Below are 25,283 nucleotides of genomic sequence, written 5' to 3'. Positions count from 1 at the left end.
CAAAACTCTTGCATAGAATGTGGATATATTTTGCAATCTCTTCTTTATATTAATGAGAAGCACCACCTGTCTATATGCCTAGTCATGTAGACCAGGGGTTCCCAAACTTTGCAGCCCGCGACCCCCAATATATAGGTGCCAAAGACTCAGGACCCTCACTGTCCCTCAAAGTGATTTAATGTGGCTTGATTTAGCTGGTCTGCAGAATTAGCTTAACTATATGAGCACGTGGCTGTGTTTCCTGTGCCGTTATGAATTAACCTACTGCTACTGATGCTTTTGATCATTAACTGTTCACTAATCCTAAACTTAGAAGTCACCTGGCAACAAATAAAGGCAGAAAACTCATTACATTTTCTATTGTCAAGGTTTTATTTCAAGTTTAGCTACTATTTTTGTGGATATTTTTTACTATAATGGGTTAAATGTACTATTTTTAGATAACTTTTGTCATTCAAATTTTTTTTTGCATTTTTTTCAGTATTTTTTTATAATAATAAACAGTACAAACAAAAAGGAAGATAAACATAAGAACACAAGGTAAATACACAATAATAAATAGATAAATAATAATAATAAATATTTTTATATAACTTAAAAAAAAAACATTCTTCAAGACATCTTACGACCCCCCATTTGTGTCTTGCGACCCCCCAGGGGGTCCTGACCCGCACTTTGGGAACCCCTGATATAGACAGTCGCAGCTCAGAGAGGACAGCTGAACTCGTATGTGAAATAGAAGGCACAGAGGGACGGATGCTCACAAAGTGAATTGATGATGTGATATAAATCCTCAGTTTTATCATGAAGCTTTGTGTTCCTCGACAGTTCTTCGGATCATCAGTTAAATATGAGAACCACACTGCAAACTGTGAAAAAAAACGACAAAATGATCATTGTGATTTGTTTTTTCTGCTGTCTAATATCATGGTGTTCTCCAAAGGGATTTCCAGAATCTGAATGCAAAACTCTGAGTCTACATCATGTACAGAATTACTTATGATCCCGAGCTCTGAGTTAAGACCAAAGCGATCAAATCACTCATATGACTAGCCTGAATTGCTTAGGTTGAAAGTTACCAGCATGGTGAAAAACTCAAGATATCCAGATGAGCTTGAGCTGTTTCCCCTTCACGTCTGAAAGGAGCTTTAATGGTAGAGGAGCATCTGGTGTCTCCTGGATCCCTCCCTGCGTAAAAAAGTACAGATTCTATTTGAACTGGAATAACCTCAAGATCAGAATGAGCCATTATAGTTCAGACCTGGATCAACAGCTAAACATATGGCCGTTGTCAGTGCTTTTCAACCAAATTTACCTTCATTTGCACATCATTTTAACTTCTGCCTTAAAGGTACAGTGTGTAGTAGAATGGAGGATCATACTTATTATGCATCACAGCAACTTCTTGTCCTTGAAGGCGACCATTGATTCACCAATGTGAGGGGTGAGCAAAGAGGGCAATCTAGAATCTGACTACAAGATATCACTGAATATTCTACACACTGTACCTTTAAGAGCCAGGTACGTTTGATTACAGGTCATGATAGTTATCACTGAGCCAGGTTTAAATCTACACAACTATCTTATATATAAAACATGTTTAGTTACATGAGCATGCATATAAAGATGATATTCTGTAATTGTTGTAAATACAATATGTAACTAAAATAGTGCATCATATTATGTAATAACTGTTGTAACCATGGCATTTGAGCTTTTAATTTGAACCTTTGTTTGGTAGATCCATCAGACCATGGCAGCTGATGTTACAGGTTAAAAGATATGATAAAGGCAGAGCAGAGTCACACAATTTTAAATATGCTCGTCATGTTTTTCACTGCAAAGATGATTCTTGAGTAGGAGGAGGTCAACAGGAGGTGAAAACCACAGAGACTTGTAGAAAAACAGAGTGAGCTAGTGTTGTTTTTTTTCTTCCCTAAGCGGCTTTGTGGGTATCAGTGTGTGTTTCCCTGAATCAGGTACCTGCTTTTTTTAAAGTAGCATCACAGATTTTTGTTACCCTCTGAGCAAACTTTTAGAAAACCGGCATATTTTTTCTGCTTCATGTCCTCACAAGTGTCTAGCTTGTGTGTGTGTGTTTGTCTGTGAGAAGGAGGAGAAATGAAAAATGCTGGCAATTTTCTCCGATGCTAAAATGCATTATTCAATACCTCTCCAGAAGCAGCTTTACAGACCACATCATTTGTTGTTGCAGTGTTGTGCGCAGCTGCATCTCTGTTCAGAAGCACTTTGGTGCCATTTGTGATTTGATTCATTCAAGATTTAGTTGACATTTCACAGATTTTCACTATAAGTCTGCATGTCTTCCTTTCAGGAGAAGTTGATGTATTTCCCCGTATGTGTGAGCAATAAGAAGAAGTCAGAGGATGAGACAGAGGAAGGGCTGGGCAGTCTGCCACGCAACATCTCATCCGTCAGCTCCCTGTTGCTCTTTAATACTACAGAGAACCTGTGAGTCAATGATAACACACAAACAGACACAGATGCTCTCTGCAAACACTGATAAGATTTAAATCTGTTCCTTACATCCTTGGATTTGTTTCTTTTTTATTGAAGATATAAGAAGTATGTGTTCCTTGATCCTCTGGCGGGAGCGGTGACAAAAACACACACTACACTAGAAACAGAGAAAGAAGACAAGCCGTTTGACGCACCGTTGTCCATTACAAAGAGAGAGCAACTGGAGAGACAGGTACATCAGCCATTCTTTGCAACCAAAGCACATTGTTAATTTGAACTTTATTTGCACTGTTCTGTACTTTTCAAGGATCTGAACTTTACATGAGTCTTTTTCAACAACTTTTACCTTCTGCTGAAGTAAAGAGCATGTGTACTTTTACCACCTCTGTAGAACAGGAAGTGAGAAATGAAATGACTAATCTGGATCATGTTTTCTCTAAAACAGACGGCAGAGTCTTACTTCTATGTACCAGACCTGGGTCAGGTGCCTGAAATAGATGTTCCATCATATCTGCCCGACTTGCCAGGCATTGCAGACGACCTGTCCTACAGCGCAGACCTTGGGCCTGGTTTCGCCCCGTCAGGGCCCACACAAAACATCCCTGAACTGCCCTCCTTCTCTGAGGAGAGCATGGCACCTGGTACAACCTTGCACACTCTTCACTGTCTCCACAGCCTCATGTTGATCCTGCGTTGGTTTGTAGAAGGATGATGATGAATTTTCATCATTTTGATTCCAGGTCCTCAAATCCAACCTAATGTCCCGCCTCCTCCTCCACCACCCCCTCCTCCCCCTCCACCACCTGAGCCAGGCCTTGCTCCTGCCCCTCCGGCAGGAGCCCCACCTCCTCCTCCTCCTCCTCCTCCTCCACCTCCTCCTCCTGTCAACGTCTCCGCAGATGCCTCTACAGCGCCAGGTTTGCTTCAATGTGAAAAATGTACCAACATGCTGCAAATTAATGGAGTGAACCTCACTGTGAAGGACTAATGGTGAACTCCTCCTCCTTTCACTGCAGGTCTTGTGTCTGGTGCTCCCAGCGAGGTGGTTCAGCCGTCAGACGGCAGGGCCAGTCTCCTTGAGTCCATCCGAAATGCTGGAGGCATCGGCAAGGCAAAGTTACGCAACATTACAGAGCGCAAGATGGAGAAGAAGAAACAGAAGGAGCAAGAACAAGGTGTCATGTTGTTTTAGTGTGGAAGGGGATCTGCTCAGCTTTAAGAACAATAAGAGGGCCATGCAATCAGAGCACTGCCAGTTAGCATTTACACAAGTAGCTAAAATGCATCACTCTGCATGTTTGAATTTAGTGTTGCTATGTCATTCATCACAGTCCAGTGCTGTGTGGCCCTTGTTTTATTAATGCCAACTTACAGTAGTATTTAAATAATCACACTTATCAGACAGAAAGTCTTTGTTTTGTATGTGGTTTGCCAGCCAAGTCATGCCCTAAAATTTTATTTAAAAAGAGCTTCCTATTTCAGCTAAGTAAACTTTTGTTTTGTACAAAGTGTGCTGGGGGAAAGGCTTAAGTCTCTCTGCTCAGATAAGACATTTGAAAAAACATATTAAAGCATGATTATTTAGTTTCTGACTGTCTCTCTCAGCAGTGGGAGCGGCGTCCAGTGGTGGAGACTTTATGTCCGATCTCTTCAATAAACTTGCAATGCGAAGGAAAGGTGAGGATTCTTTTCAAATCACAAACTGATACAGGTGGTGAGGGATGCGTACAATAAAAAAAATGTTTGCTGTCTCTTCTTCAGGCATATCTGGGAAGGGACCTGCAGGTGCTGAAACAGGCGACACTCCCGGTGGTACAGGTGGTGCGTTTGCCAGAATGTCAGATGTCATCCCACCACTTCCCGCCCCACACTCAGCAACAGATGATGACGACTGGGAGGCGTAACGTGATGGACAATTTGAAGCATTCAGCTGCCTTGGATAACTTTTACAAAAGACCTTCTAATCACTTAACAATCAACAGAAATGATTACAACGGGAAAATCATTCGCCAATGCAGTTGGAACTCAAGTGAAACACAAGTGATCAACATTTTATTGTCATTCAGTGTAAAACATATTTTCATAACATCCACAAAAAAAAATGTATAAGAAGTCTAACTGAAATCATCTCACTAACATCTCTCCATTAAATAAAAGTAATTTTTGCATTACATAACAGCTGAGTGCTTTAAATATTTAATTTCACCTTCAAGGGTAAATCAGTTACATGGAAGCCTGAGCCTGTGTGTTTGATATACTTGCACTAGATGCTTCAGTCATTCATTTCTACAGTCTGATTTAAAAATACTCAAAGCTACCATTTTTGCCTCCAGGTGAATTTGAAAAACATTAGTCAGTCAGATAAATGCACATTTGTTTTGCCTCTCTGGCCTCAAATACTATCAAATTAATTTATTACTCTCTGGTTTATCTTCACTTCTCTTCATCAGATATCTTAGCAGATCTTAGCAGAACAAAAGCAAATGAGGCTGTTAGAAAACTGAACTGTAAATAAGAGAAAGAATTATGTAATGAAAAGAAAAACTGCCTCCCTGGTTGAGCCTTAAACTCCAGTCGAGAGCAGTCAGACCTTTGCTGGCCTCAAAATGTTCAAACTGTGCACATACAGCAGCATTAGAGGGCTCTAACAGAGGCCCTCTGAGTATTTTAAATTTTCATCAACACCCTTTTTTCCTCAATGTTCCTTATCAACTTGGTTAAGTTGAAACTACACCGGCTTCTGCTTCTTTTCCAGGAAGAACTAAAAAAACAGAAACAAAAAAAAGGAACTTGAATAACAAGTTATTGTCATGGTACACAGAATTTGATTAAAGTGTTTCTCACCTTTCTTAACGCAGCAAATGCAGAACCAAATGTAGTGTGTGTACTGGTGCGATCTTTGATCCACGAGGGCAGTTTAGCGAGGGTAGCAGGTCGGGAATATCTTCTGTCACACAGCACCACTGAGGAATAGTCGCCCCGGTGACGGATTGCTCTTCCTTTGGGCAGATGTCAAATACATATGAATGCCAACTTTGCTACAAGATCTCTACTGCAGGGGTTCTCAAACTCTTGGGAGCCAGGGACCCCTTACAGGTGAGAACATTTTCCAAGGACCCCCTAATAATTGTAACATAGATAAAGCACGTTTACTAACATTTGCACTCTTAGTTGCCCTTGGAACTATTTGTATTGTAAAACTTATCAATCTAAATACTTCAGATCTGTTCCATAGTGATAAACAGATAAAACTTTAATTTGAATCATGTAAATACCACTTGTATACTTTAGAACAGAGGGTCATTTCATTCCATGTGGACTCCACATGACAGCATTTATACATTTCAAGTAATTGATCTTAAAAGCTTTCAGAAAATTAGCAGTAGCAAGAATGTCATATCCCTTCCAGCCACTAAATGGTATCCTAACAATGGTATATATGCTGTTTTTAATGACACAGCACAATTTTATAATTTATTAGAAATGTATTTTATTTATTTCACGGACCCCCACGCTATGGTACATGGACCCCCAGGGGTCCCAGGGCTTTGAGAACCACTACTCTACTGGAATAAATGCTTAAGTCGTTTTTAAAAGTCCGGAATTTTCTATCCATACCAATGGACTGGTTGACGGCCTTCATGCAGAGGTTTTCTATCAGTGCTTGTCCAGGACTCCTCCCTCCACTGTGAGTCTGAGAAAAGAGAAAATGTATATACAGTGCTGCTCAAAAGTTTGTGAACCCACAACGATGGTTAGATTTTTTGTAAAAAAATACTAAAATAACCTTATTAAATGTTAAGTTATACCCCAATCCACAATACTGACATTCCAAATAATGGACTCAAACAAAAGAAATAGTTAAATTGTCATTCTTTATTTAACACAAGTGGTTGATTTAAGAAAAACTCAGATATCATGGGTGCAAAAGTATGTGAACCCCTTCAGTTAATAGGATATTGCACCTCCTTTCGCAGAGATAACCTCAACCAAACGATTTCTGTAGTGACTTATCAGTCTCTCACATCTACTTTGGGGGATTTTTGCCCACTCTTCCTTGCAGAACGCAGCCAGTTGAGAGAGGTTGGATGGGCGTCTGGCATGAACTGCCCGCTTCAGGTCCCGCCACAGCATTTCAATGGGATTTAGGTCAGGACTTTGACTGGGCCAATCCAGAACACAAATCTTCTTCTTTTTCAGCCATTCCTTGGTTGTCTTGCTGGAATGCTTTGGATCATTATCATGTTGCATGATCCATCTTCTGCCAAGCTTTAACTTCAAAACTGATGGCTTCAGGTTCTGTTCCAGGATGTTACAATATTCCTCAGAATTCATGATTCCCTGGACTATGTGGAGTTGTCCAGGTCCTGAGGATGAAAAGCAAGCCCAGATCTTACCATTCCCACCACCATGTTTCACTGTTGGGAGAAGGTTCTTTTGGTGGTATGCAGTGTTGACTTTTCGCCAAACATGGCGGTTTTGGTTGTGACCAAACAGTTCAATTTTGGACTCATCTGTCCACAGAATGGACTTCCAAAAAGCTTCAGGTTTCTCCAGGTGCTCTCTGGCAAAGTTGAGACGGGCAGCTTTGTTCTTTTTTGTGAGCAGAGGCTTCTTCCTAGCAACCCTTCCATGAAAGCCATGTTGATTGAGTTTTCTTCTTATTGTGGAAGCATGCACATGTGTCCCAGATGCAGCAAGAGAGGTCTGCAAATCCCTAGATGTTATGTTTGGGTTGGCTTTTACCTGAATTATCATTTTTCTTGTGGCTCTTGCTGATATTTTAGAAGGTCGTCCACTTCTAGGTAGGGTTGTAGTCTTTTTCAGCTCTATTTGTAGATGATCTGCCTCACGGTGGAACGATGAAGCTCAAATTTTTTTGAGATGACTTTATAGCTTTCCCCAGACAAATGTGCTGTCACTACCCTCTTCCTGAGGTCCTCTGAGATCTCTCTTCCTCTCGGCATGATTGACCTGTATGGGTTCACCTGGTAAGACTAAAGTGACCTGGTATTTCTTCCCTAAACATCTCTCACTTTATTGGTCCATTTCAGTGGTTAATTTAGCCACCAATTTGTCCCACCTGATTCTACTTAACTGCTTGTTTTAAGCAATGCAGCTCAGGGTTCACTAACTTTTGCACCTACATCAGTAGATAAAAAACTCTTTTTAATTTACTCTTGACTACACAATTGTTTTTAAAAAAAAAAAGTATATTGAATTGATAAACCTATACCTGCTATATCATATAAAAAATAACGGTTCTGATTAAATAAGGAAATCAGGTTGAAATAATAGAAAATTCCAAAATGTTCAAGAGGTTCACAAACTTTTGAGCAGCACTGTATATGGTGAGCTGCATCTTATTACTTCTGCACATTGAGCTAGTTTTGCCAGGTATTTACCAGGTTTTTGTCCAGATAGGACATCTTCTCCTGCAGCTCTGGAGATTTGATGTTAGGATACGGCATTCCCACCATCACCACACACCTGTCAAAAGATGCAAACAGAAGAGAACATTTAATAGTTTGCGCTTAAACAGAAAGCTGGTGTAAAGCTGTTGACGTGATGTGAACACAAACCTGCCCAGATCGTCAGAAAAATTGATGCCCTCGCTCATCTTTCCTCCAACCACAGAGAACAACAAAGCTCCTGTAAGCCCACTGCTGTCTGCAACACATCTCTAACAAAAGGAAAAAGAGACATGAGTAAAGGAGAGGCAATCACTCAGAGCACTATGCTGGGAGCTGATGTTTTAGCAGCTGTACCTGGATACAACGGGAGAACTCGCTCAGCACCTGCTCAACCTGGTTAGCTTTCTTTGGCTCCTGGAAGATCTGACAAAGTAATCATGATCATTTAAATCAATCAATCAATCAATCAATCAATCAGACTTTATTTATAAAGCGCTTTTCATACAATGATATTGTAACACAAAGTGCTGTACAAAAAAACATAAAGATAAAAAGACCCCCCCCATCCTAATCCCAACCCAACCCCGACCCCAAAAACCCACCCACAATCCTAAGGTTGAAGAACACAATATATGCAACAATAATAATGAAAACAATGAAAATAAAATAAATAAAAACAAATAAAAAGGAAGTTGCTGAATGAACTGAGGAAACGCTCATGATATCTTAATGAGGAAACACTGGAGGTAAAATAAGATGTTAAAACTCAACACAGGAAATTAAAATCACCAATGTAAAATACACTTATAAGATAATAAAACATTAAAATATTAAACCATTAAAAGAACATAAGGTGCTATACTTAAAAAATAAATAAGATAAAATAAATTACTAAGATAATAAAACACTAACATATTAAACCATAAAAGGAAAATAAGATGCTATACTTAAAAAATAAATAAAATAGAATAAAAAGTGACTAAATTTTGAACTAGATGATAAATAAATAAATAAATAAATAAAACTGAGAATAAAACTCAGTTAAAGGCGAAACTAAAAAGGTCGGTCTTGAGTTTGCTCTTAAAAATGTTTATGCTCTGTGCAGCCCTCAGAGCTTCAGGTAGGGTGTTCCACAGGCGTGGGCTGTAATGATTAAAAGCTGCCTCACTGTGAGTCTTTGTTCTAGCTTTTGGTACAATTATAAGTCCACTACCCAAAGCACACTTGAACACCTCAAAATACCTCATAATCTGTCTAAATACTAATTCAACCGTGTGGTACAATGTGGAAAAGGCATTCTCAGGTCAGCTCATTTAATCCAGACATCACGCACCTTCTTCTTATTGGCCAGACGTGTCAGTGCGCCGCTGGCCTCCCAGTGAGAAATCATCCGTCTTGCATAGTCGTAAGAAGGGAAGAAACACACAACCCCGCCTGGGACCACGTTACAAATGTTGGAGAGAATGCGCCCTGTCTCATCCATCTGTTACAGCAAACAGGCACAAATTGCAGACGCTGTAAAGTGAGCAATGCAGCTGTGTTCAAAGAAACTGCACTAAGAGGGTTATGTAACAGCAGCATATGCATGTCTGTGTATTTGTTACCGTGCGTGGAGAGTCTCTGTTTTGGAAAGTGAAATCCAGCTCCTGACCAGACGGACCGCTGCACAAGACAAGGGGAAGAATATTCTCAGGAGGAATTACATGACCTATGGATAAAATCACAGGGCAAAAAAAAAAGGTTGTATGAGTTAAATGTAAATACAAACATATGAATACAAAATTAATGAGACTTTTTTGTGTTCAAAAATATGAAACAATCATAGAGGGTCGAGCTGCACGATTATGGCCAAAATGATAGTCACGATTATTTTGACCAGTATTGTAATCACGATTACTAATCACGATTATTCATAGGGAAAACATCTGTATTTTTATTGCACTACTTTTAAACAAACAATATGTGACCCGTTTTCAGTGCAAAATGAAACTTTAAATAAGAATAGATGACAAATAGAGACAGTCTATTTCCGCGCAGAGCTGAATTGTGCTCGCGCGAATTGTTGATCACAAGCAAGATCACGCTGCTGTGCTTCTCTCCCTCGACAAGACTCGCTCTCATCTGTCCACTGAGTGACTTGAGGCTAGCGCTGCAGGGTACACTCGCTTGTTATTTAGGAAGCTTAATGAAGCCTTAAAGCTGGTGTTGGTAGTCAGATTTAGATACACTTTTTGTTATACCGGTTAAAATGATCTTTATGTCCCGATGGTAATCAATACATAATGTGTTCCTAAAAAAGAGTGAAATCTATCTACAGCCGGAGTAAACCTGGGAAAACACCAACCAATCGCCGCCTTTAGGGTCCAATTTATAAAACCAATCATATCCCGCCCTGTCGTTCTGCCCGCTTCCTGCACGTACATTTCTCTGGCGTGCACTCTGAGTCCCCGACCCCTGCCTCTGCTTCCCCTGACTCTATTTACTGCCCCTCTCGCTCGACCTCGGGCCTGCCCTTCTGACCCGATGAGGTGCTTTGCTCAGGACTGTAATCCGGATCAGAGTCTAAAAAGCTCTCACCACGGGGGCTCTGACAAGCAAAAGAATGAATGACATCTAGTAAGTCCTACAGAAAATGTAGATGTACTGTAGCGCCTGGACGGACGCTGTAGGGATGACGAGACGATTCGTGAACACGTTGATCTTTACTAACCGGTCACTGTCGGCCGTGATCATGTCAACCAACAAAGCAACAATCAATGTTTGAATGAATGAAGAACGTCTCCTCTTGTCTCTCCTCTCTCCTGCTCGCTGTGAGTTGTGAGTACTAACAATAGCCATGTTTGTTTGTGTTTTTAACTTTCACTGCTGTTTACCGCTGAGTGAGACATGAGTTGACGTAGTGCAAAACACAAACGATGTGCTGAGGACCGGTTTTGAATCATTCACAATCATATGGTCGTGAATAAGCTGCGCTCGTGCATGTGAGCAGGGGCGTCGTTTTGGAGGAGCTCTGAGCAGCTGCGAGGGGAGGGGAGGGGAGGGGGAGGGGTTAGACGGAGTATTGAGAAAATGCTACATTCAAATTCATGCTATTTTTCCATGACTACCAACCCCAGCTTTAATTAGGCCTTAAACATGCGTTCGCCCCCTGGTGGTTGGCTGACTCGTTGAGAAAGTGCTTGCAGCAGAGCCCACATTTTAAATGTAAATATCGCATTTTAAATGTAAATATCGTGGTGGCCAAAACCGTGATCACAATGAAAATTCGATGAATTGTGCAGCCCTTGTACTCAGCTTGTACTGCAGCTTGTACCACAAGAGCACAGGTTTTGTTCAGATGGATCATGAAACACAATCTCCTTTGTTCAATATCCTAACCTTGTGATGAAATGGAAAAAAAGGACACATTTGAATGATCCTTAATATGACGTCTACTCTTTTGTAAATGCATTTCTCTTTTGTAGCTACTCTGGATCCCATCTGATCACGTCTCCATTTAAACCAGGTGTGAGTTCATGAGGTGTTTCTTAAATGTAGTTTATCCGACTGAATAATGGAAAGGATTACAAGCATTATGTTATTCATCAAACAGAAAGATTAATAAACACATGACTAAGAATAAGGACATTACAAAAAAGATGCTCCACAAAGTACTGCCGAGTCATAAAAATGGGCCACTCACCACAGGAAAACTCAGTGATGCGCTCCTCTCCCACTCCGGCAGAAAACAGCAGCTCTTGTTTGAAGTCTGAAACCTATAAACAACATCTTTTAGAATAAAAAACACCTTCATCAAATTCCATCATTTTATTCAATTCTTGTCAATTTTGAATGAACTTACTGGCTGCATGGTTCCTCCTGCAATGATGACTGCTCTGCACTCCTTCAGTACCTGGGCAAAGTGGACTGCTGGATTCAGCAGCAGGAACTTGACAATGCTCTCTGACAAAGCCCCTGGATGAAGAACAAATGCTTTGATTTTTTTATACTTTGATTTATTCTTATTCCTTACATTTTGGCATGCTTTTTTTTTTAATGTTACCTTGTCTTTGCACCACCACTCTGCCGTCTGTGTTGCTGTTAGTGAGAGCCAAGAAGAAACCTTCCACCTGCATCATAGGAGACACGGCCAACACTTTCTCTGCCTCTGCTGATACCTGCTGGTCTGATGAAGGAACTGCACAGAGGGAAGGGCAGAGACTATGATGAGCTAAAGTGTATCACTGATAATAAAAACTCTGACAAACATGTTTTGATTTTGTTGACGAGACAATGACGGGACTAAAAACTTTAGTGGTGGACCGTCGGACATTAAGAATCCATGTTTTCCCCCGCTGTGCGTCTAATCTTTAAAGATACCGACTGTCTGTCCAGTGCAGGTACATTCAAGGACCGTCTTAAATGTGCAATACAGCCCTTTCATGGCATTATTTTTTGTGAAACAAGAAAATCAAAATACAGTCAGAGTGGTCACATCAAGAATGTTTTCTTTTGACTTTTTAGTAGGGACGGGCTGAATTATTTAGGCAAGGCAAGGCAAGGCAGCTTTATTTGTATAGCGCATTTCATACACGAGGGCAACTCAATGTGCTTTACATTAAAACATTAAAATCATTGGAGACATTCAGACAGGCATAAAAGAACACAATTAAAATGACAAATATAATAAAACAGAAAAGAAAAGGATAATTAGAATATATTAAAAAATACATGAAAATTTGCATTTAAAACAAGTTAAAATGAGCTAAGATAGGAAGGCAGTGGCAAATAAAAAAGTCTTAGTCTTTGATTTAAAAGAAGTGAGAGTTGGAGCGGACCTACAGCTTAAATGGAGTGTGTTCCAGATATGTGGTGCATAACGACTAAACGCTGCTTCACCATGTTTCGTACTAACTCCAGGGACTGAAATCAGACCAGTACTTGATGACCTCAGAGGTCGAGGTGGTTCATAAAGTAGCAGCAGATCAGCAATAAATTTTTGGCCTAAACCATTCAGTGCTTTATAAACCATCAGCAGGATTTTAAAGTCTATTCTCTGACAGACAGGAAGCCAGTGTAGGGATCTAAGAACTGGAGTGATGTGGTCTACTGTTTTGGTCCTTGTTAGGACTCGAGCAGCAGCATTCTGTATGAGCTGCAGTCGTCTGATGGACTTTTTAAGGAGTCCTGTAAAGACACCGTAACAGTAGTCTAGTCTGCTAAAGGAAAATGCATAGACAAGTTTTTCTGCATCCTGCTGAGACATAAGTCCTTTAATCCTTGATATATTCTTAAGGTGATTGTAGGCTGACTTTGTAATTGTCTTAATGTGGCTGCTGAAATTAAGGTCTGAGTCTAAGACTACACCAAGGTTTCTGGCTTAACTTAAGATATTACACAAGCAAAAATGTTAAAGGAGTGAAATGTTGCCGATTTTAACACTTGGTATAACCCTGTTACCAATATCTGATCAACTACATGAACTATTTAAAGAGTGAAGAAGTTTCGGCAAAAATCAAAAACTAAAATGTTTTGAGTTTTTGCCGACTAAAACTAGACTAAAACTATAAAGGGCTGAAAAGACTAAAATGTGACTAAAACTAACAGGCATTTTCGTCTAAAGACTAAGACTAAGACTAAATCTAAAATAGCCGCCAAAATTAACACTGGTCTGTTGACTGCTAAATTATATATTTCATCTTATTGATTATTTAGAAATAAGTGGGCTTACATTCTGAGTACTGTGTGCTTCAGTGTTTTGTCCGTGCAAAGTCTCACATAAGCTTTTGTTAAATGAAACATCTGTTCTGTATATCTCCCTCCAGATCTACACCTTAACAAATGATTGTCATAAATATCCGCTCTCTGACCTTGTGACGCACTCTGGTTGTTCTGTAAAGTCTGAAGGTAACGATTCAATCCCTCTGTTCGGCGGTTCTCTTTGTTGGAGGTGCTCTGAGTGTGCAGAGTCACACCTGATCCTGCGTACTTCTCCACAAAGCTACCCAGCTGCAGAGAGACGATATATGCAAGTTTTGTTACAGCAGATCTCATTCCTAGATCTCAACAGACATAAATGAATGCATCCATACAGTATGTGAAACTCTTACTTTCCTGCTGATCATGCTCTTCTCAAAGTATCTCTGTAACTAAAGAGAGAAGTTAAAGAAATTAGAGTTTTCAGTTTTAAAAAGCTGTCTAAAAGGCAACATGATCATCCTTTACTGCTACCTTAAAGAGGTTGATGTTGTCAATCTGAGCTTTGAAGAGGAAGTTGTTAATGGTGAGCATTTCAGTTCCTGAAAGACAAATAAAAAGGGGTGGTTGGTCATTTCAGCATCAATGTAGATTTTAGTATTTAAGGGGTGCACATCATTTACTGACCAGATTGTGTAGCCTGACTTTGTGGATTTTGGCCAACCTTTCCTGCAAAGATAACATTAATATTATTTAACATGACAGCCTGTGAGAGAATATTTGAACAATATGCTTGCAGAGAACTTGAGTTTGGGATTTAAATATTTATAGAGACGTATTTCCAATCGGATGTCTTTCCTTTACTTAATCCTCCTGTTTTGTTGCGGGTCAAACTGACCCTTTTTAAAGTCTATTTTAGGCAATATATGCCAGCTAAATGCAGCATACAAATCTGGGGGGGGTTCTGCCAATTTTGGATAACTGAATATGCCCCGGGTCAAATTGACCCAGGAACATCATTGCTGTTCTAGAGAAACAAACAAAACAGGAGGGTTAAGTGACTGAGTTAAAGAAGGACGGTTCACTCTGCACTTTTGTATTATTTTTACAAAAAAACAAGTTTATGCGCCAGCCAATTGTGGGGCCTGGTTGGGGCAAATAATCAAATCTATGAGCATTCTTCCCTTCATCATAAGTCATGTCCTGCTCATGTTGCACACTGACAACAATCTATCATCAAGGACAAATCTGAGTCCTCACACACTCACCTCCCAGCACCCGGACGAGTCCCTCAATCACAAACAGAATCTGTTTGATGTACATCAGGTTCTTTGCCTTCAGTCTGCTCCTGAAATCGTACAAACATAAAAACATCAAGAGTCATGTTAGAGAGAGAAGAAGTGATTCTACAAATGATTATTAGTAAATAAGAGCATGTTGAGAATCTGTAGGACACTTACTTGTAGCGGTCTGAATACTGTGTGAGCTGAGAGTGAGCACGGCAAAGCTGTAAAGGATTCAAATGTCAGCACTTTACAGGATGCAAAATAAAAAATTATTTCAGCATTTTTTCCCCAAACTAAATTAAAAGCAACATTTTATAGATGATTTTTTTAACCTGTGCTCCAGAAAGCTCTGCACTGTGTATACACGACAGTGTGTCACTGAGGTTATGAGCTTCGTCTATTATCACCACCTGTTGAAAAAAAAATCAGAAATATTTCGGCTGTCATTAAAACACAACATCAATTCTCCTTGATCTTGAGATATATGATGACAGTGTGGCAGAAATAACTGATACTGGAACAGCTTCACACAACCTATAATCATACTTCACCAGCCTCAATAAATCCTCTCTTCACCGACCTTACACTGGCTACCAATCAAATTCAGAATACAGTTTAAGATCGTCATATTAACATACATCCAATCCATCATCAAGCACCCTCTCATATCTCCGACCTGCTCCACCCTTACATCCCCAGTAGACCCCTCAGATCCTCAGACCAGGGTCTGCTTGCTGTGCCTCGTGTCAGCCTTAAAACCAAGGGTGACCGTGCCTTTGAGCATGTGGCTCCATCTCTCTGGAACAATCTTCTGCACCAAGTGTGCTGTGCTGATTCGACTGAGACTTTTAAAAGCAGCTTAAGGCACGTTTGTTATGGCTTTCGACCTTTCGTTGTAATTTGATGTCATTTTGTCTGCTTTCTTAATTATCTTATTTATTGCTCATTGTATTGTCTTGTCACATTGATACTCTGTAAAACACTTTGTGACTATGTCTGTGAAAGGTGCTATACTAAATAAAGTTTACTTACTAATTGTGTGTAGGTTTTTTTTTGTTCAGACATGTTATTTTGTGTCTGAGCATGTAATGAAAAATAATGTTAACATTAAAGCTGCAAGCGGCGATGAAGGGGCCCTCGCACACCTGCAACCACCGCCTCATCTGAGCCACAGCCTAATGTACGCCACCACATGATGATTTGGTGAGATTTTGGGCATTTTAAACCCCCAAAAAATCCATTTCCTGTTTATGGCGAGACATGTGCATTTGATGCAATGTCTCAAAGTCTGCCATGCCCACAATTTATGTCTTAACTGCATGCGACTAACAATTTTGAATCTTCTATGTGTCTACTATAGAATGTGTGGGGTTTGGAGTTGATCGGAAAAAAGGCCTAAGGCAAGATCTCTTAAATACACACCCTTTTTGGGCGCCATTCTTCCTATTCAAAGTTAGGTGGCGCTCTTCCTGTTGAGTTTGGGATATTGGTGTAAGAGGCTTTTTGTGCGTCCTGATGCCATGAATATGCATATTCATTTTCTTGCAGGTAGTTCAAAAAAAATTCTAGGGGAGTGGTTTTTGAACATTTTAGGGGGCGCCACTGAGCACATTTTTTACTTTTTTTTTGCCAGACCAAAAGAATGTCACATTTTACACCAGGCCAGATGAGTGTGTTGTTTTTTGGTGGGATTTCGGGCATTTTAAAGCCCCAAAAAATCGATTTCCTGTTTATGGCGAGACATGTGCATTTGACGCACCACCTGAAAGCTTGCCATGCCCACAATTTTAGTCTGAACGGTATACCTTTAGCAATTTTGAATGTTCAGTGTGTCTACTACAGAATGTGCGTGGTTTGGACTTGATCGTAGAAAAGGCCTAGGGCAAGATCTCTTAAATAAGTACAAGTATAATTATAAGAAAGAAAGAAAAATCTTTCGGGTTCCAATAGGGCCTTTCGCCGACCTCGTCAGTGCTCGGGTCCTAATAACTGTATTGTTCCACAACTTTAAAATAGTTTTCACATCAGACAATCTGACAAAAACAAAAACTATAAATACCTGATCCTTCAGTTTGATCCCTGCTGCCTTTCTTGTAGCTTCATGGAGCACCATCTGATAGGGCAACACCACCAACTACACAGACACAATTAACACAAATAATACAGATGTATAAAAGACATTTAAAAAATAAACATTTTGATTGGATCTCGATCAACAGGGGAGCTTTAAACGTATACGAAAAGCACAGAGTGATTCATGCAGCACATCAGGAGAGTGATAGGAAAAGATAGAGGGGCAGTAGAGGTGCAGTGTTACCTGTGCAGGGGGGACAGCGAGGCGTGTGGAGTAATACGGACATGAGTGGGTTTCTTTGCCCAGCTTCAGCAGCTGCTCGATGTCATGAACTGAACCCAGGATGTCGTCCCTCATCTGCTGCATCACTGAAGCTTTTTTATAGGGACACACAGTCTTTGCTGCGTTTCGCTTACGTTTGACTCCCTCTTCATTATTCTGCTTCTCTACAATAGAACAGTTTGAGGGAGAAACTGCTGTTAATTACTTTTATGGTTTAAAAGACTTATTTGCGTGCTTGAGCTATTAACCTACACACTCTTGATTTTTTTTTCATCTCATAGTTTTCCATGTTTGAACTAAGGTCACATAGACTCTTTGATAAAACTAGAAACTTGTTTAAGGTTTCACATCTGATAAAATTGGGTTTTTTTTGTGTAAGATCAGCAGTTCTGGAGTTGGGGAGAGGCAGACACTTACCATGTTTGTTTTTCTGCATCTCCAGGCAGCGGTCATTAATGCGCTGGATGCTGCCCAAGCGACGCACCTCCTCGTTGATACACAGATTCTGTAAAGAACAAAATCAATTTCCTTAACTGAGTTGAAGCAAAAGTCATCGTTTGCCAAGTATAATAATGTGTGTGATGTGTAAAAATGTAGATGGAAATTCAAGAACTGTAAAAGTACAATTAATCTACATAATCAATAATAACACTAAAGTAATACTAAAGTATTCAGATCAATATGGGCACCTTATCTGGAAATGATCGGAGAAGGTGACTATGGTATCTGATGTGCAATTAATTTGTCCTCTTTGTCTGATGAACGTCATGTATGATTATTTAATGTAATATTGTGACATGAAATACTATATATGTTAACCTCTTAACCTCTAAACATCACCGAGAAAATTAGAAGTGCTATTTTATTATTATCTTTATTATTATTTTTTGTATTTATTTATTATTATTATATGTATTTTCTTTTGTTGGTTTTGTATAACTTATATATATTTTGTCAACTAGTGGTGAACAAAGAAATACTGAAAAAAATTCAATAAAAAGTTGAATGACAAAAAAGAATTGTAAAAGTAGCTTGATATTTTGTGAAAAAAGCATACAAGGGGTGCTGAACAAAAAAACAAGAGAGAAAGCAGAATCCAAAATTTCTTCTTGGATACATTTTTTTATTTCCAGTCATATTCTGTGCATCTGATATATGAGGGAAGTCTGAGACGAGTTTGCACTGTAAAAATTAAGCAATTCAGTAGTTTGTAGTAATGCAATCATTATGGATGCCAGCTGCCATAAAACTCTCCAGAAGAGGAACAGCATAAAACTCTCTTAACAGTATCCAGAGCCAGAGTTGAAGTCTTAAAGTGTTTTATTTGGTCTGTTCTGCTGTTTAAACCCAAGGGTGTTATTATTATTATGGTCAAATAGAGCCATGGAACTGTCACATTAATGAAGTCAGAAGCAGCTTCTCTTTGGCACTGCTGCGTAGGAACTAATTCAGCTGTGAGTAAATTATTTAAGTCAGTGGCTGATTGTTCTTCTGGAGCTCAACTAATTATTTAATAAATGATTCTGTTGCACACAAAGCTGGATAACAGCTTTGTGTGCAACAGAATGTTTTATCCTGCAAACACTATCTGCCTTAAAACAACATAAACAGGATTATTAGAAACTTAAAACCTTGAACCTGACATGTTATATGCTTTATACAGTCTATGGTTATATGTCATAAAAAAAAAACAGAATTGGATTGTTTTTCCTAGTGCGCTAATTTAAAGCAGTTCTCATGGAAATACTGTTATATATACCAAAGAGCTAAATATAACCATTTCACTGGCAGCTCTTGTGTGCGTGCATGTGCATGTGCATGTGCATGTGTGTGTGCGTGTGAGTGTGAGTGTGCTTGTGCATACAGACCTGCCGTGAGCCCAGTGTGACCAGACTGATGTCCTTGCTGAAGGGGCTTTTTTGAACCTCATGGACAAACTGAGCCAGCTGGGAGTGAGTGCGGCTGCAGTAGTAAATCTAATGACATGCATAATGCAGATAGTTTATCTTCAGGGTAATGTATGACACTGTTTCATGATCACAATTCACACCAGCAGTGGGATATTCATTCTCAAAGTTGAAATGTTTCTCAGTGACACACCTTTGCGACATGTTCTTCAACAAGGTCATCTTGAGTGTCATCCTCAGCACCATTAAATCTAAACATGAGAGCAAAACAATTTAATTTTATATTAATTAGATGTAACATTTGATATGATTAGTAACATATGAGTGTCCATCCTCCTCACTTGCTCCTGGTTTTTGATTCATCATCACTCTCATATTCTGCAACGATGAGCTCCTCGTCCTCTCGATCTCCCTGTCCCTCTGTTGGCTCTTCTTTGCTTAGCTCAAGCAATTTAAAAGCCTCATCATCTTCACAGCTCTGCAGACAAAAATCAAAGACATCCATACATTAAGATTTATAGACCAAGGAAGAGAGATGCTCAGTTTTGAGACACTTAAAAAGAAACATCTTTTGGATAAACAAGATTTCTTTTGGTAATTAAGAAGCTTCATTATGTCATAATGAAAATGAAAAATGTGACAGAGGCAGGTATATGTTTTTTAGAAGTGTTTAAAAAAGCTTACAATTCAGATATCAAGGGTAAGATCATTTCAGGCTTGTATAAGGCCCTGTCAAATCTTAAGACCCACTCTACTGCATACATTAAAGAGAAATGGGAGAAGGAAGGGAGGATAAATATATGAGGAAGAATGGACAAAAATGTGGGAATACCATTGGAAGTGTAGTAGTTCGCAAAGATTGGAGGGAATACAGCTGGAAAAGCTTGATAAGATATTTTATAACACCCTCACAGAAATCCCACTATGATGGAAATCCCCCCCATATGTTGGCGGAACTGCGGTAGCCAAAATGCAAACCACTACCACGTTACGTGGGACTGCCCTGTTATCAATGACTATTGGAGAGATGTACACAATGCTATACAAGATATTTTTGAAGATGTGCTGCCTCTTGAGGTCAAGATGTTGTATTTTGGGATTATACCTCAGGATTGGTCGAAAAAGGATAAGTATCTAATGAACATTCTGCTGGTTGCGGCTAAAAAGGCGTTAACCATTTCAGAAGGAATAATCACATGAGTGAAGTGACTCAAATCAAGGGTCAGCCTATCGAGTCTGTGCAAACTTACAAATACCTTGGGACCGTCATTGACATGAAACTGAACTTTGAGGCAAACTGTGCAGCAGTGTGTAAAAAGGCTCACCAGCGTCTACATTGCTTGAGAAAACTAGCTTTCTTTCACATTGATCGAACAATCATGACCATGTTCTACCGTGCTTTTATCAAATCTGTTTTGTCTTTTTCTTTAGTCTCATGGTTTGGCCAAATATCTCTGATGGAAAGGAACTCTTTAAACCAGATTGTTAAATGCTCAAGCAAGTTGATTGGTGAGCCACAGGCATCCACAGCATCCCTGTACACTAATCAGTTACAGCAGATAGCCACCTCTATTTTAAATAATGCCTCACACCCTCTGCACAGTGATTTCCAGCTTCTACACTCCCGACGACGTTTTTTAGTCCCAAGGTGCAGGACACAGCGTCACAAGAAAAGCTATGTTCCTGCTGCTATTACTGAGCTGAACAAGCAATAGCATTTATTTCTCACACAGTCAGCCCCCAATTTTATGACTTGAGCCCAGAGTCTCTTATTTATTCATGTGATTCTACTGTTTTTATTGGTTGACTGTTCTCTGATATGCATTTTAAATGGAACCTGTAGCACTTTTATCATTTTATCATGTCTATTCATTTTACCATTTTTATTGTTAGATTGGTTTTAGGATATTTTTGTATGTTTTGCACATTAAGTGGTTTGTTCTGTCTGACATTTATCTTGTAATTTTGCATTGACCTAACATCTCACTGGCTGCAAAACAAGTTTACCTACGGGTACAAATAAAGTAACCTGAACCTGAACCTGAACCTGAACCTGAACCTGAACCTGAACCTGAACCAGGAAATGGTTGACCCAGGAGAGCCCAACTCTAAATGGATGGATGGACATTACAATGGACATTTACAATATGGAAAAGACTACAGCACTTGTTAATCACAAATCAGAGCAATTCACTGCTAACTGGAGGAAATGGGTTCATTTTGTAACCCTCCATAGACCGGATTTTATTTTCCCTGCTTATTAGCTTTATAGTTTCTTTTAAGTAAAGAAAAGACTACTCCCTTGTTGTACATAATTTGCTTTTAGTTTCTGTTATGTTATTTTAATTCCATTGGTATATATGTGATTTTGAAATTATGATTTCAAAGGTTATGTGGAGAATGTAGAGAGGATGTATATACCATGGAAGTGTTTAATGCAAAATTTCAATAAGAAATAAATTATAAAAAAATAATATGTATAGACCCTGCTTATATTGATTGTGATGTATATGTGCAGTTTTCATGACTTGCGTGACCACCTACCTTTCTTTTCATTGCATACTTCAGCTGAGCATTGTTTCTAATCATTTCTAATCGCTCCTCCCTCTTCTTTCTCTTCAATTCTTCATCCTGAGGCATACAAACGAAAGATATGCAGGTAAAAAAAAAGACAACTCTTTGGGATCCATGTCAGGGTCACAAAAATGAATGTATGATATCTAACCTTCAGTTTAGACACCAAATCTCGTTCTGCCTTTTTTTGAACAAAATCAGTGATCCAGTCGGGCTCTGCTGAGGAGCTGGACGCAGAGGACTCAGTTGTATTAGTGGTGAGAACAGCTTCTCCTTCCTGGAGTAGAGCAGCTGCCTCTTTTTTCCTCCTCTCCTCGATGTCTGTGAGCCAACTCAGCGCTCCACATATCAAACTCAGAGACTTGCCCTATATTGAAGGACATACATGTTTAAGACACACATAATCACACATAAAACATACAATACAATTGTTTTAGCTGAAATGCACGTGCACATACTGTCCCAGTTGGACTTTCAAAGATGCCAACTTTCCCCTGGTCCAGTGTACTGTATAAGGCTTGCATAAACTGCTGCTGGATGTTATATGCCTGGTAGGGGAATGGAAAATCGACCCTTCCATTCTCCATGGTTGAGAACTCCCTGGTAGACAACATAAGGGTTAACTTGATAAGACATTTCAGGTCAAATACCATCAAAAGCACATGTTTAGACTGGCTTGCATTATCTACAAGCCTATACTACTGATAGTGATATTATGTCTAACATAATGCTTAGGCGCCATAATCTGCTATGGGGTTGGATTCTGCATATGTGTAGATCAATCACTTTTATAATAATCTTGATTAATATGATTTAGTTTGTCCTACTTGCAGTGGTGGACAGTAACAAAGTAAATTTACTTGAGTTCTGTACTTAAGTACATTTTTTGGAGTATCTGTACTTCACTTGAGTATTATTTTTTGGGGAAACGTATTATTAATTATTTTAAATCCCTTCTTAAAACATACTTTTAACACAGAGCCTCCCCGGATTTTATCTGAATTTTATTTTAACAGTCATAAGAAATATATTTTAAAATAATTTTATTCATTTAGAGTTATTTTAGGGGAATTTTATGTATTTTAAAATATGTTTTATTTCTTTATCTTGACTTGTGTGTTTTTATGATCTGCCCGTTTTATTTTGCTGCCCATGTAAAGCACTTTGTAATCTGGTTTTGAAAAGTGCTCTACAAATAAAATTATTATTATATTATTATTACTGTTACTCCACTACATTTAGAAGACAATTATTGTACTTTTTACTCCACTACATTTCTATCAATGCTCTAGTTACTCACTACTTTTGCTTTGAACCCAGCTCATGAATTTTCATCTCTTTTCTGAAATCTGATCCCTAAGACAGTAAAATGTGTTTGTGTAGTTCTGTTTGTCTCAGTGGTTTAGTCATACCTTGTGGTTTGGTCATACCTGTATATCGTGCGTCTCCCACCCATGGTCATATCTTCAGCCCGTGTTAGAGGTTTTTGAAATGTTCTCCCTGTTTCCCACTCTGCCCAAACATACATAAATTCACTGTCCAACCTGAGAATCAATCAATCAATCAATCAATCAATCAATCAATCAATCTTTAGAAAGCATGTTGAGCTATGTAACATTTGTTTCATTCCAGATGAACATTTCAAACTAAGTTGTCTGTGCTTGGAGTAACTTAGTGTCTGTTTTTATTCCATGGTATATTCTTTAGAGATTTCAAGTAATGTTTTCTAGATAAAGATAATGTAACAGAATGTACTCCTATGTGTTCTTGACTGCATTTATGTATTGTGAAAACACAAAGTTTTGAGATTATTTAAAAAGTACTTAAGTATTTTTAAAAGCAAGTTCTTCAGTACTTTAACTCAAGTAATAATTTAACTGAACAACTTTCACTTGTATTGGAGTAATATTTGACCAGGAGGATCTATACTTTGACTTAAGTAATGAAGCTGTGTACTTTGTCCACCACTGCCTACTTGACTACAGTACTACAATATACTTCAACGAAATAAATCAAGAGCTGCCCAGTTACACGAAGTGACAAGCTCGAAAAGTCAAACTGTGTTGGAAGAAAAGCCCTCCACGCTGTCTCCAGTTCATATGTGTTGCGAAATTATATCCATCAAGTCTATTTACAAGAACAATCGCAGTCTATGTCACCTGATATCATATTCTTTAAAGGATCTTTGCCTCATACTTACCCCTCAGATTTATCAAAAAAGGGATTTCTCATTTGTTTTCATATTCTCTACATCCGGATTTTCGACAACCGCGCCAACAGACAGCAGTGGGCCCGAAATCTGACCAATGAGAGGGAGACAAAACAAAGAGCACCTGTTTTATGTTACCGGAGAGCCTGCGTGGACGGGGCGATGCATACTACGTGTTTCTGTCATTAACGTGGTATTAAGATATGAATTGTTATTCCATGTCTTAATCAATTTGAGTTATCTTGTAATGGTGTAGATGATTTTTGAATATGAGTTTTCTCTTCTCTTGTTCTGGCTCTGTTTGCTTGAGTTTGGTTCTGTTTTCTTTGGTTCTGGTTCTGTTAGCTTGAGTTTAGTTCTGGTTCTGTTTGCTTGAGTTTGGTTCTGGCTCTGTTTGCTTGAGTTTGGTTCTGTTTTCTTTGGTTCTGGTTCTGATTGCTTGAGTTTGGTTCTGCTTGCTTGAGTTTGGTTCTGGTTCTGTTTGCTTGAGTTTGGTTCTGGCTCTGTTTGCTTGAGTTTGGTTCTGTTTTCTTTGGTTCTGGTTCTGCTTGCTTGAGTTTGGTTCTGCTTGCTTGAGTTTGGTTCTGGTTCTGTTTGCTTGAGTTAAGTTCTGGTTCTGTTTGCTTGAGTTTGGTTCTGGTTCTGTTTGCTTGAGTTTGGTTCTGGCTCTGTTTGCTTGAGTTTGGTTCTGTTTTCTTTGGTTCTGGTTCTGATTGATTGAGTTTGGTTCTGTTTGCTTAAGGTTTGGTTCTGGTTCTGTCTGCTTGAGTTTAGTTCTGGTTCTGCTTGCTTGAGTTTGGTTCTGGTTCTGTTTGCTTGAGTTTAGTTCTGGTTCTGTTAGCTTGAGTTTGGTTCTGGTTCTGTTTACTTGAGTTTGGTTCTGGTTCTGATTGATTGAGTTTGGTTCTGTTTGCTTGAGTTTGGTTCTGGTTCTGTTCTGTGGATATGTTTGCAGTTTTTTGTTAATTTTTGCAATAAAAAAGTTTGATTAAAATACTAAACAAAAGTAAGAATGGTTTTCGGGCGCTGGTGGCCTAGCGGTCGAAGTGCCCCACATACAGAGGCTACAGTCCTCCTTGCAGGGGCTGCCACTTCGATTTGCGGTCATGACTATTTCCTGCATGTCTTCCCCCGCTCTCTATTCCCCACATTTCCTGTCTCTCTTCAGCTGTCCTGTGGAATAAAGGCAACCCCCCCCCCCCCCCCCCCCCTCCAAAACAGAGGTTTTGTAACAGAATAAATTCACAAAATTAGGAATTTATAAGGCTTGCCATAAAAACACTGTAAAGGGTTTTCTACTCACAAACCATTATTTTTTGCAAAGTTAAGGTAAAATGTACGGCTACAAATGAGTCTACATTAAGAGCCGTTTGGGAGTCG

At 39.2% G+C, this 25,283-nt stretch overlaps 2 protein-coding genes across 4 annotated transcripts in view; one reads left to right on the top strand and one right to left on the bottom strand.

The window, feature by feature from the left end:
• Positions 1–4,657, top strand: part of wash1 (WAS protein family homolog 1) — a 9,720-nt gene extending 5,063 nt beyond the window's left edge. The window contains exons 5-11 of one of the 2 annotated variants that reach the window (XM_034686062.1): positions 2,336–2,472; positions 2,578–2,713; positions 2,927–3,122; positions 3,222–3,398; positions 3,498–3,656; positions 4,090–4,158; positions 4,243–4,657. In XM_034686062.1, coding sequence (XP_034541953.1) covers positions 2,336–2,472; positions 2,578–2,713; positions 2,927–3,122; positions 3,222–3,398; positions 3,498–3,656; positions 4,090–4,158; positions 4,243–4,385 — 1,017 coding nt within the window. In that variant the 3' untranslated portion in view covers positions 4,386–4,657. Of the gene's footprint in view, positions 1–2,335; positions 2,473–2,577; positions 2,714–2,926; positions 3,123–3,221; positions 3,399–3,497; positions 3,657–4,086; positions 4,159–4,242 lie in introns of both variants that reach the window. The other variant, XM_034686061.1, reaches the window with a different exon arrangement.
• ddx11 (DEAD/H (Asp-Glu-Ala-Asp/His) box helicase 11) lies at positions 4,507–25,283 on the bottom strand. Of its 2 annotated transcripts, XM_034686059.1 has the most exons (29): positions 25,211–25,283; positions 23,895–23,993; positions 22,153–22,294; positions 21,846–22,061; positions 21,665–21,751; positions 19,462–19,598; positions 19,314–19,371; positions 19,082–19,189; positions 17,631–17,718; positions 17,175–17,377; positions 16,917–16,991; positions 15,190–15,267; positions 15,032–15,078; positions 14,840–14,919; positions 14,259–14,300; positions 14,106–14,173; positions 13,985–14,023; positions 13,745–13,883; positions 11,938–12,072; positions 11,737–11,849; positions 11,578–11,650; positions 9,500–9,603; positions 9,229–9,378; positions 8,250–8,318; positions 8,064–8,164; positions 7,887–7,971; positions 6,100–6,175; positions 5,326–5,480; positions 4,507–5,242 (listed from the first exon to the last, which is right to left on the bottom strand). In XM_034686059.1, exons 2-29 carry the CDS (start codon positions 23,924–23,926, stop codon positions 5,210–5,212), a joined length of 2,733 nt encoding a protein of 910 aa, XP_034541950.1. In that variant the 5' UTR covers positions 23,927–23,993; positions 25,211–25,283; the 3' UTR covers positions 4,507–5,209. The 2 variants fall into 2 exon arrangements, with proteins under 2 accessions (XP_034541950.1, XP_034541951.1); XM_034686060.1 differs by lacking the exons at positions 23,895–23,993; positions 25,211–25,283 and adding an exon at positions 23,125–23,232.

Source organism: Notolabrus celidotus, chromosome 6 (genome assembly GCF_009762535.1).
Source record: "Notolabrus celidotus isolate fNotCel1 chromosome 6, fNotCel1.pri, whole genome shotgun sequence".
In the NCBI taxonomy this organism is placed as follows: domain Eukaryota; kingdom Metazoa; phylum Chordata; class Actinopteri; order Labriformes; family Labridae; genus Notolabrus; species Notolabrus celidotus.
Note: the sequence above shows the minus strand (reverse complement) of the source record. Positions and strands in the feature narration are given on the sequence as shown.

What these genes read in the sequence shown, in the direction of transcription:
- ddx11 (XM_034686060.1), bottom strand. Translation starts at nt 23,222, where the DNA reads ATGTATGTTTGGGCAGAGTGGGAAACAGGGAGAACATTTCAAAAACCT. An exon ending in GGGAGACGCACGATATACAG is followed by an intron (nt 22,295 to 23,124) that starts GTATGACCAAAC and finishes GTTGTCTACCAG; the next exon opens with GGAGTTCTCAACCATGGAGA. An exon ending in TCGCTGTCCCCCCTGCACAG is followed by an intron (nt 16,992 to 17,174) that starts GTAACACTGCAC and finishes GTGTCTGTGTAG; the next exon opens with TTGGTGGTGTTGCCCTATCA.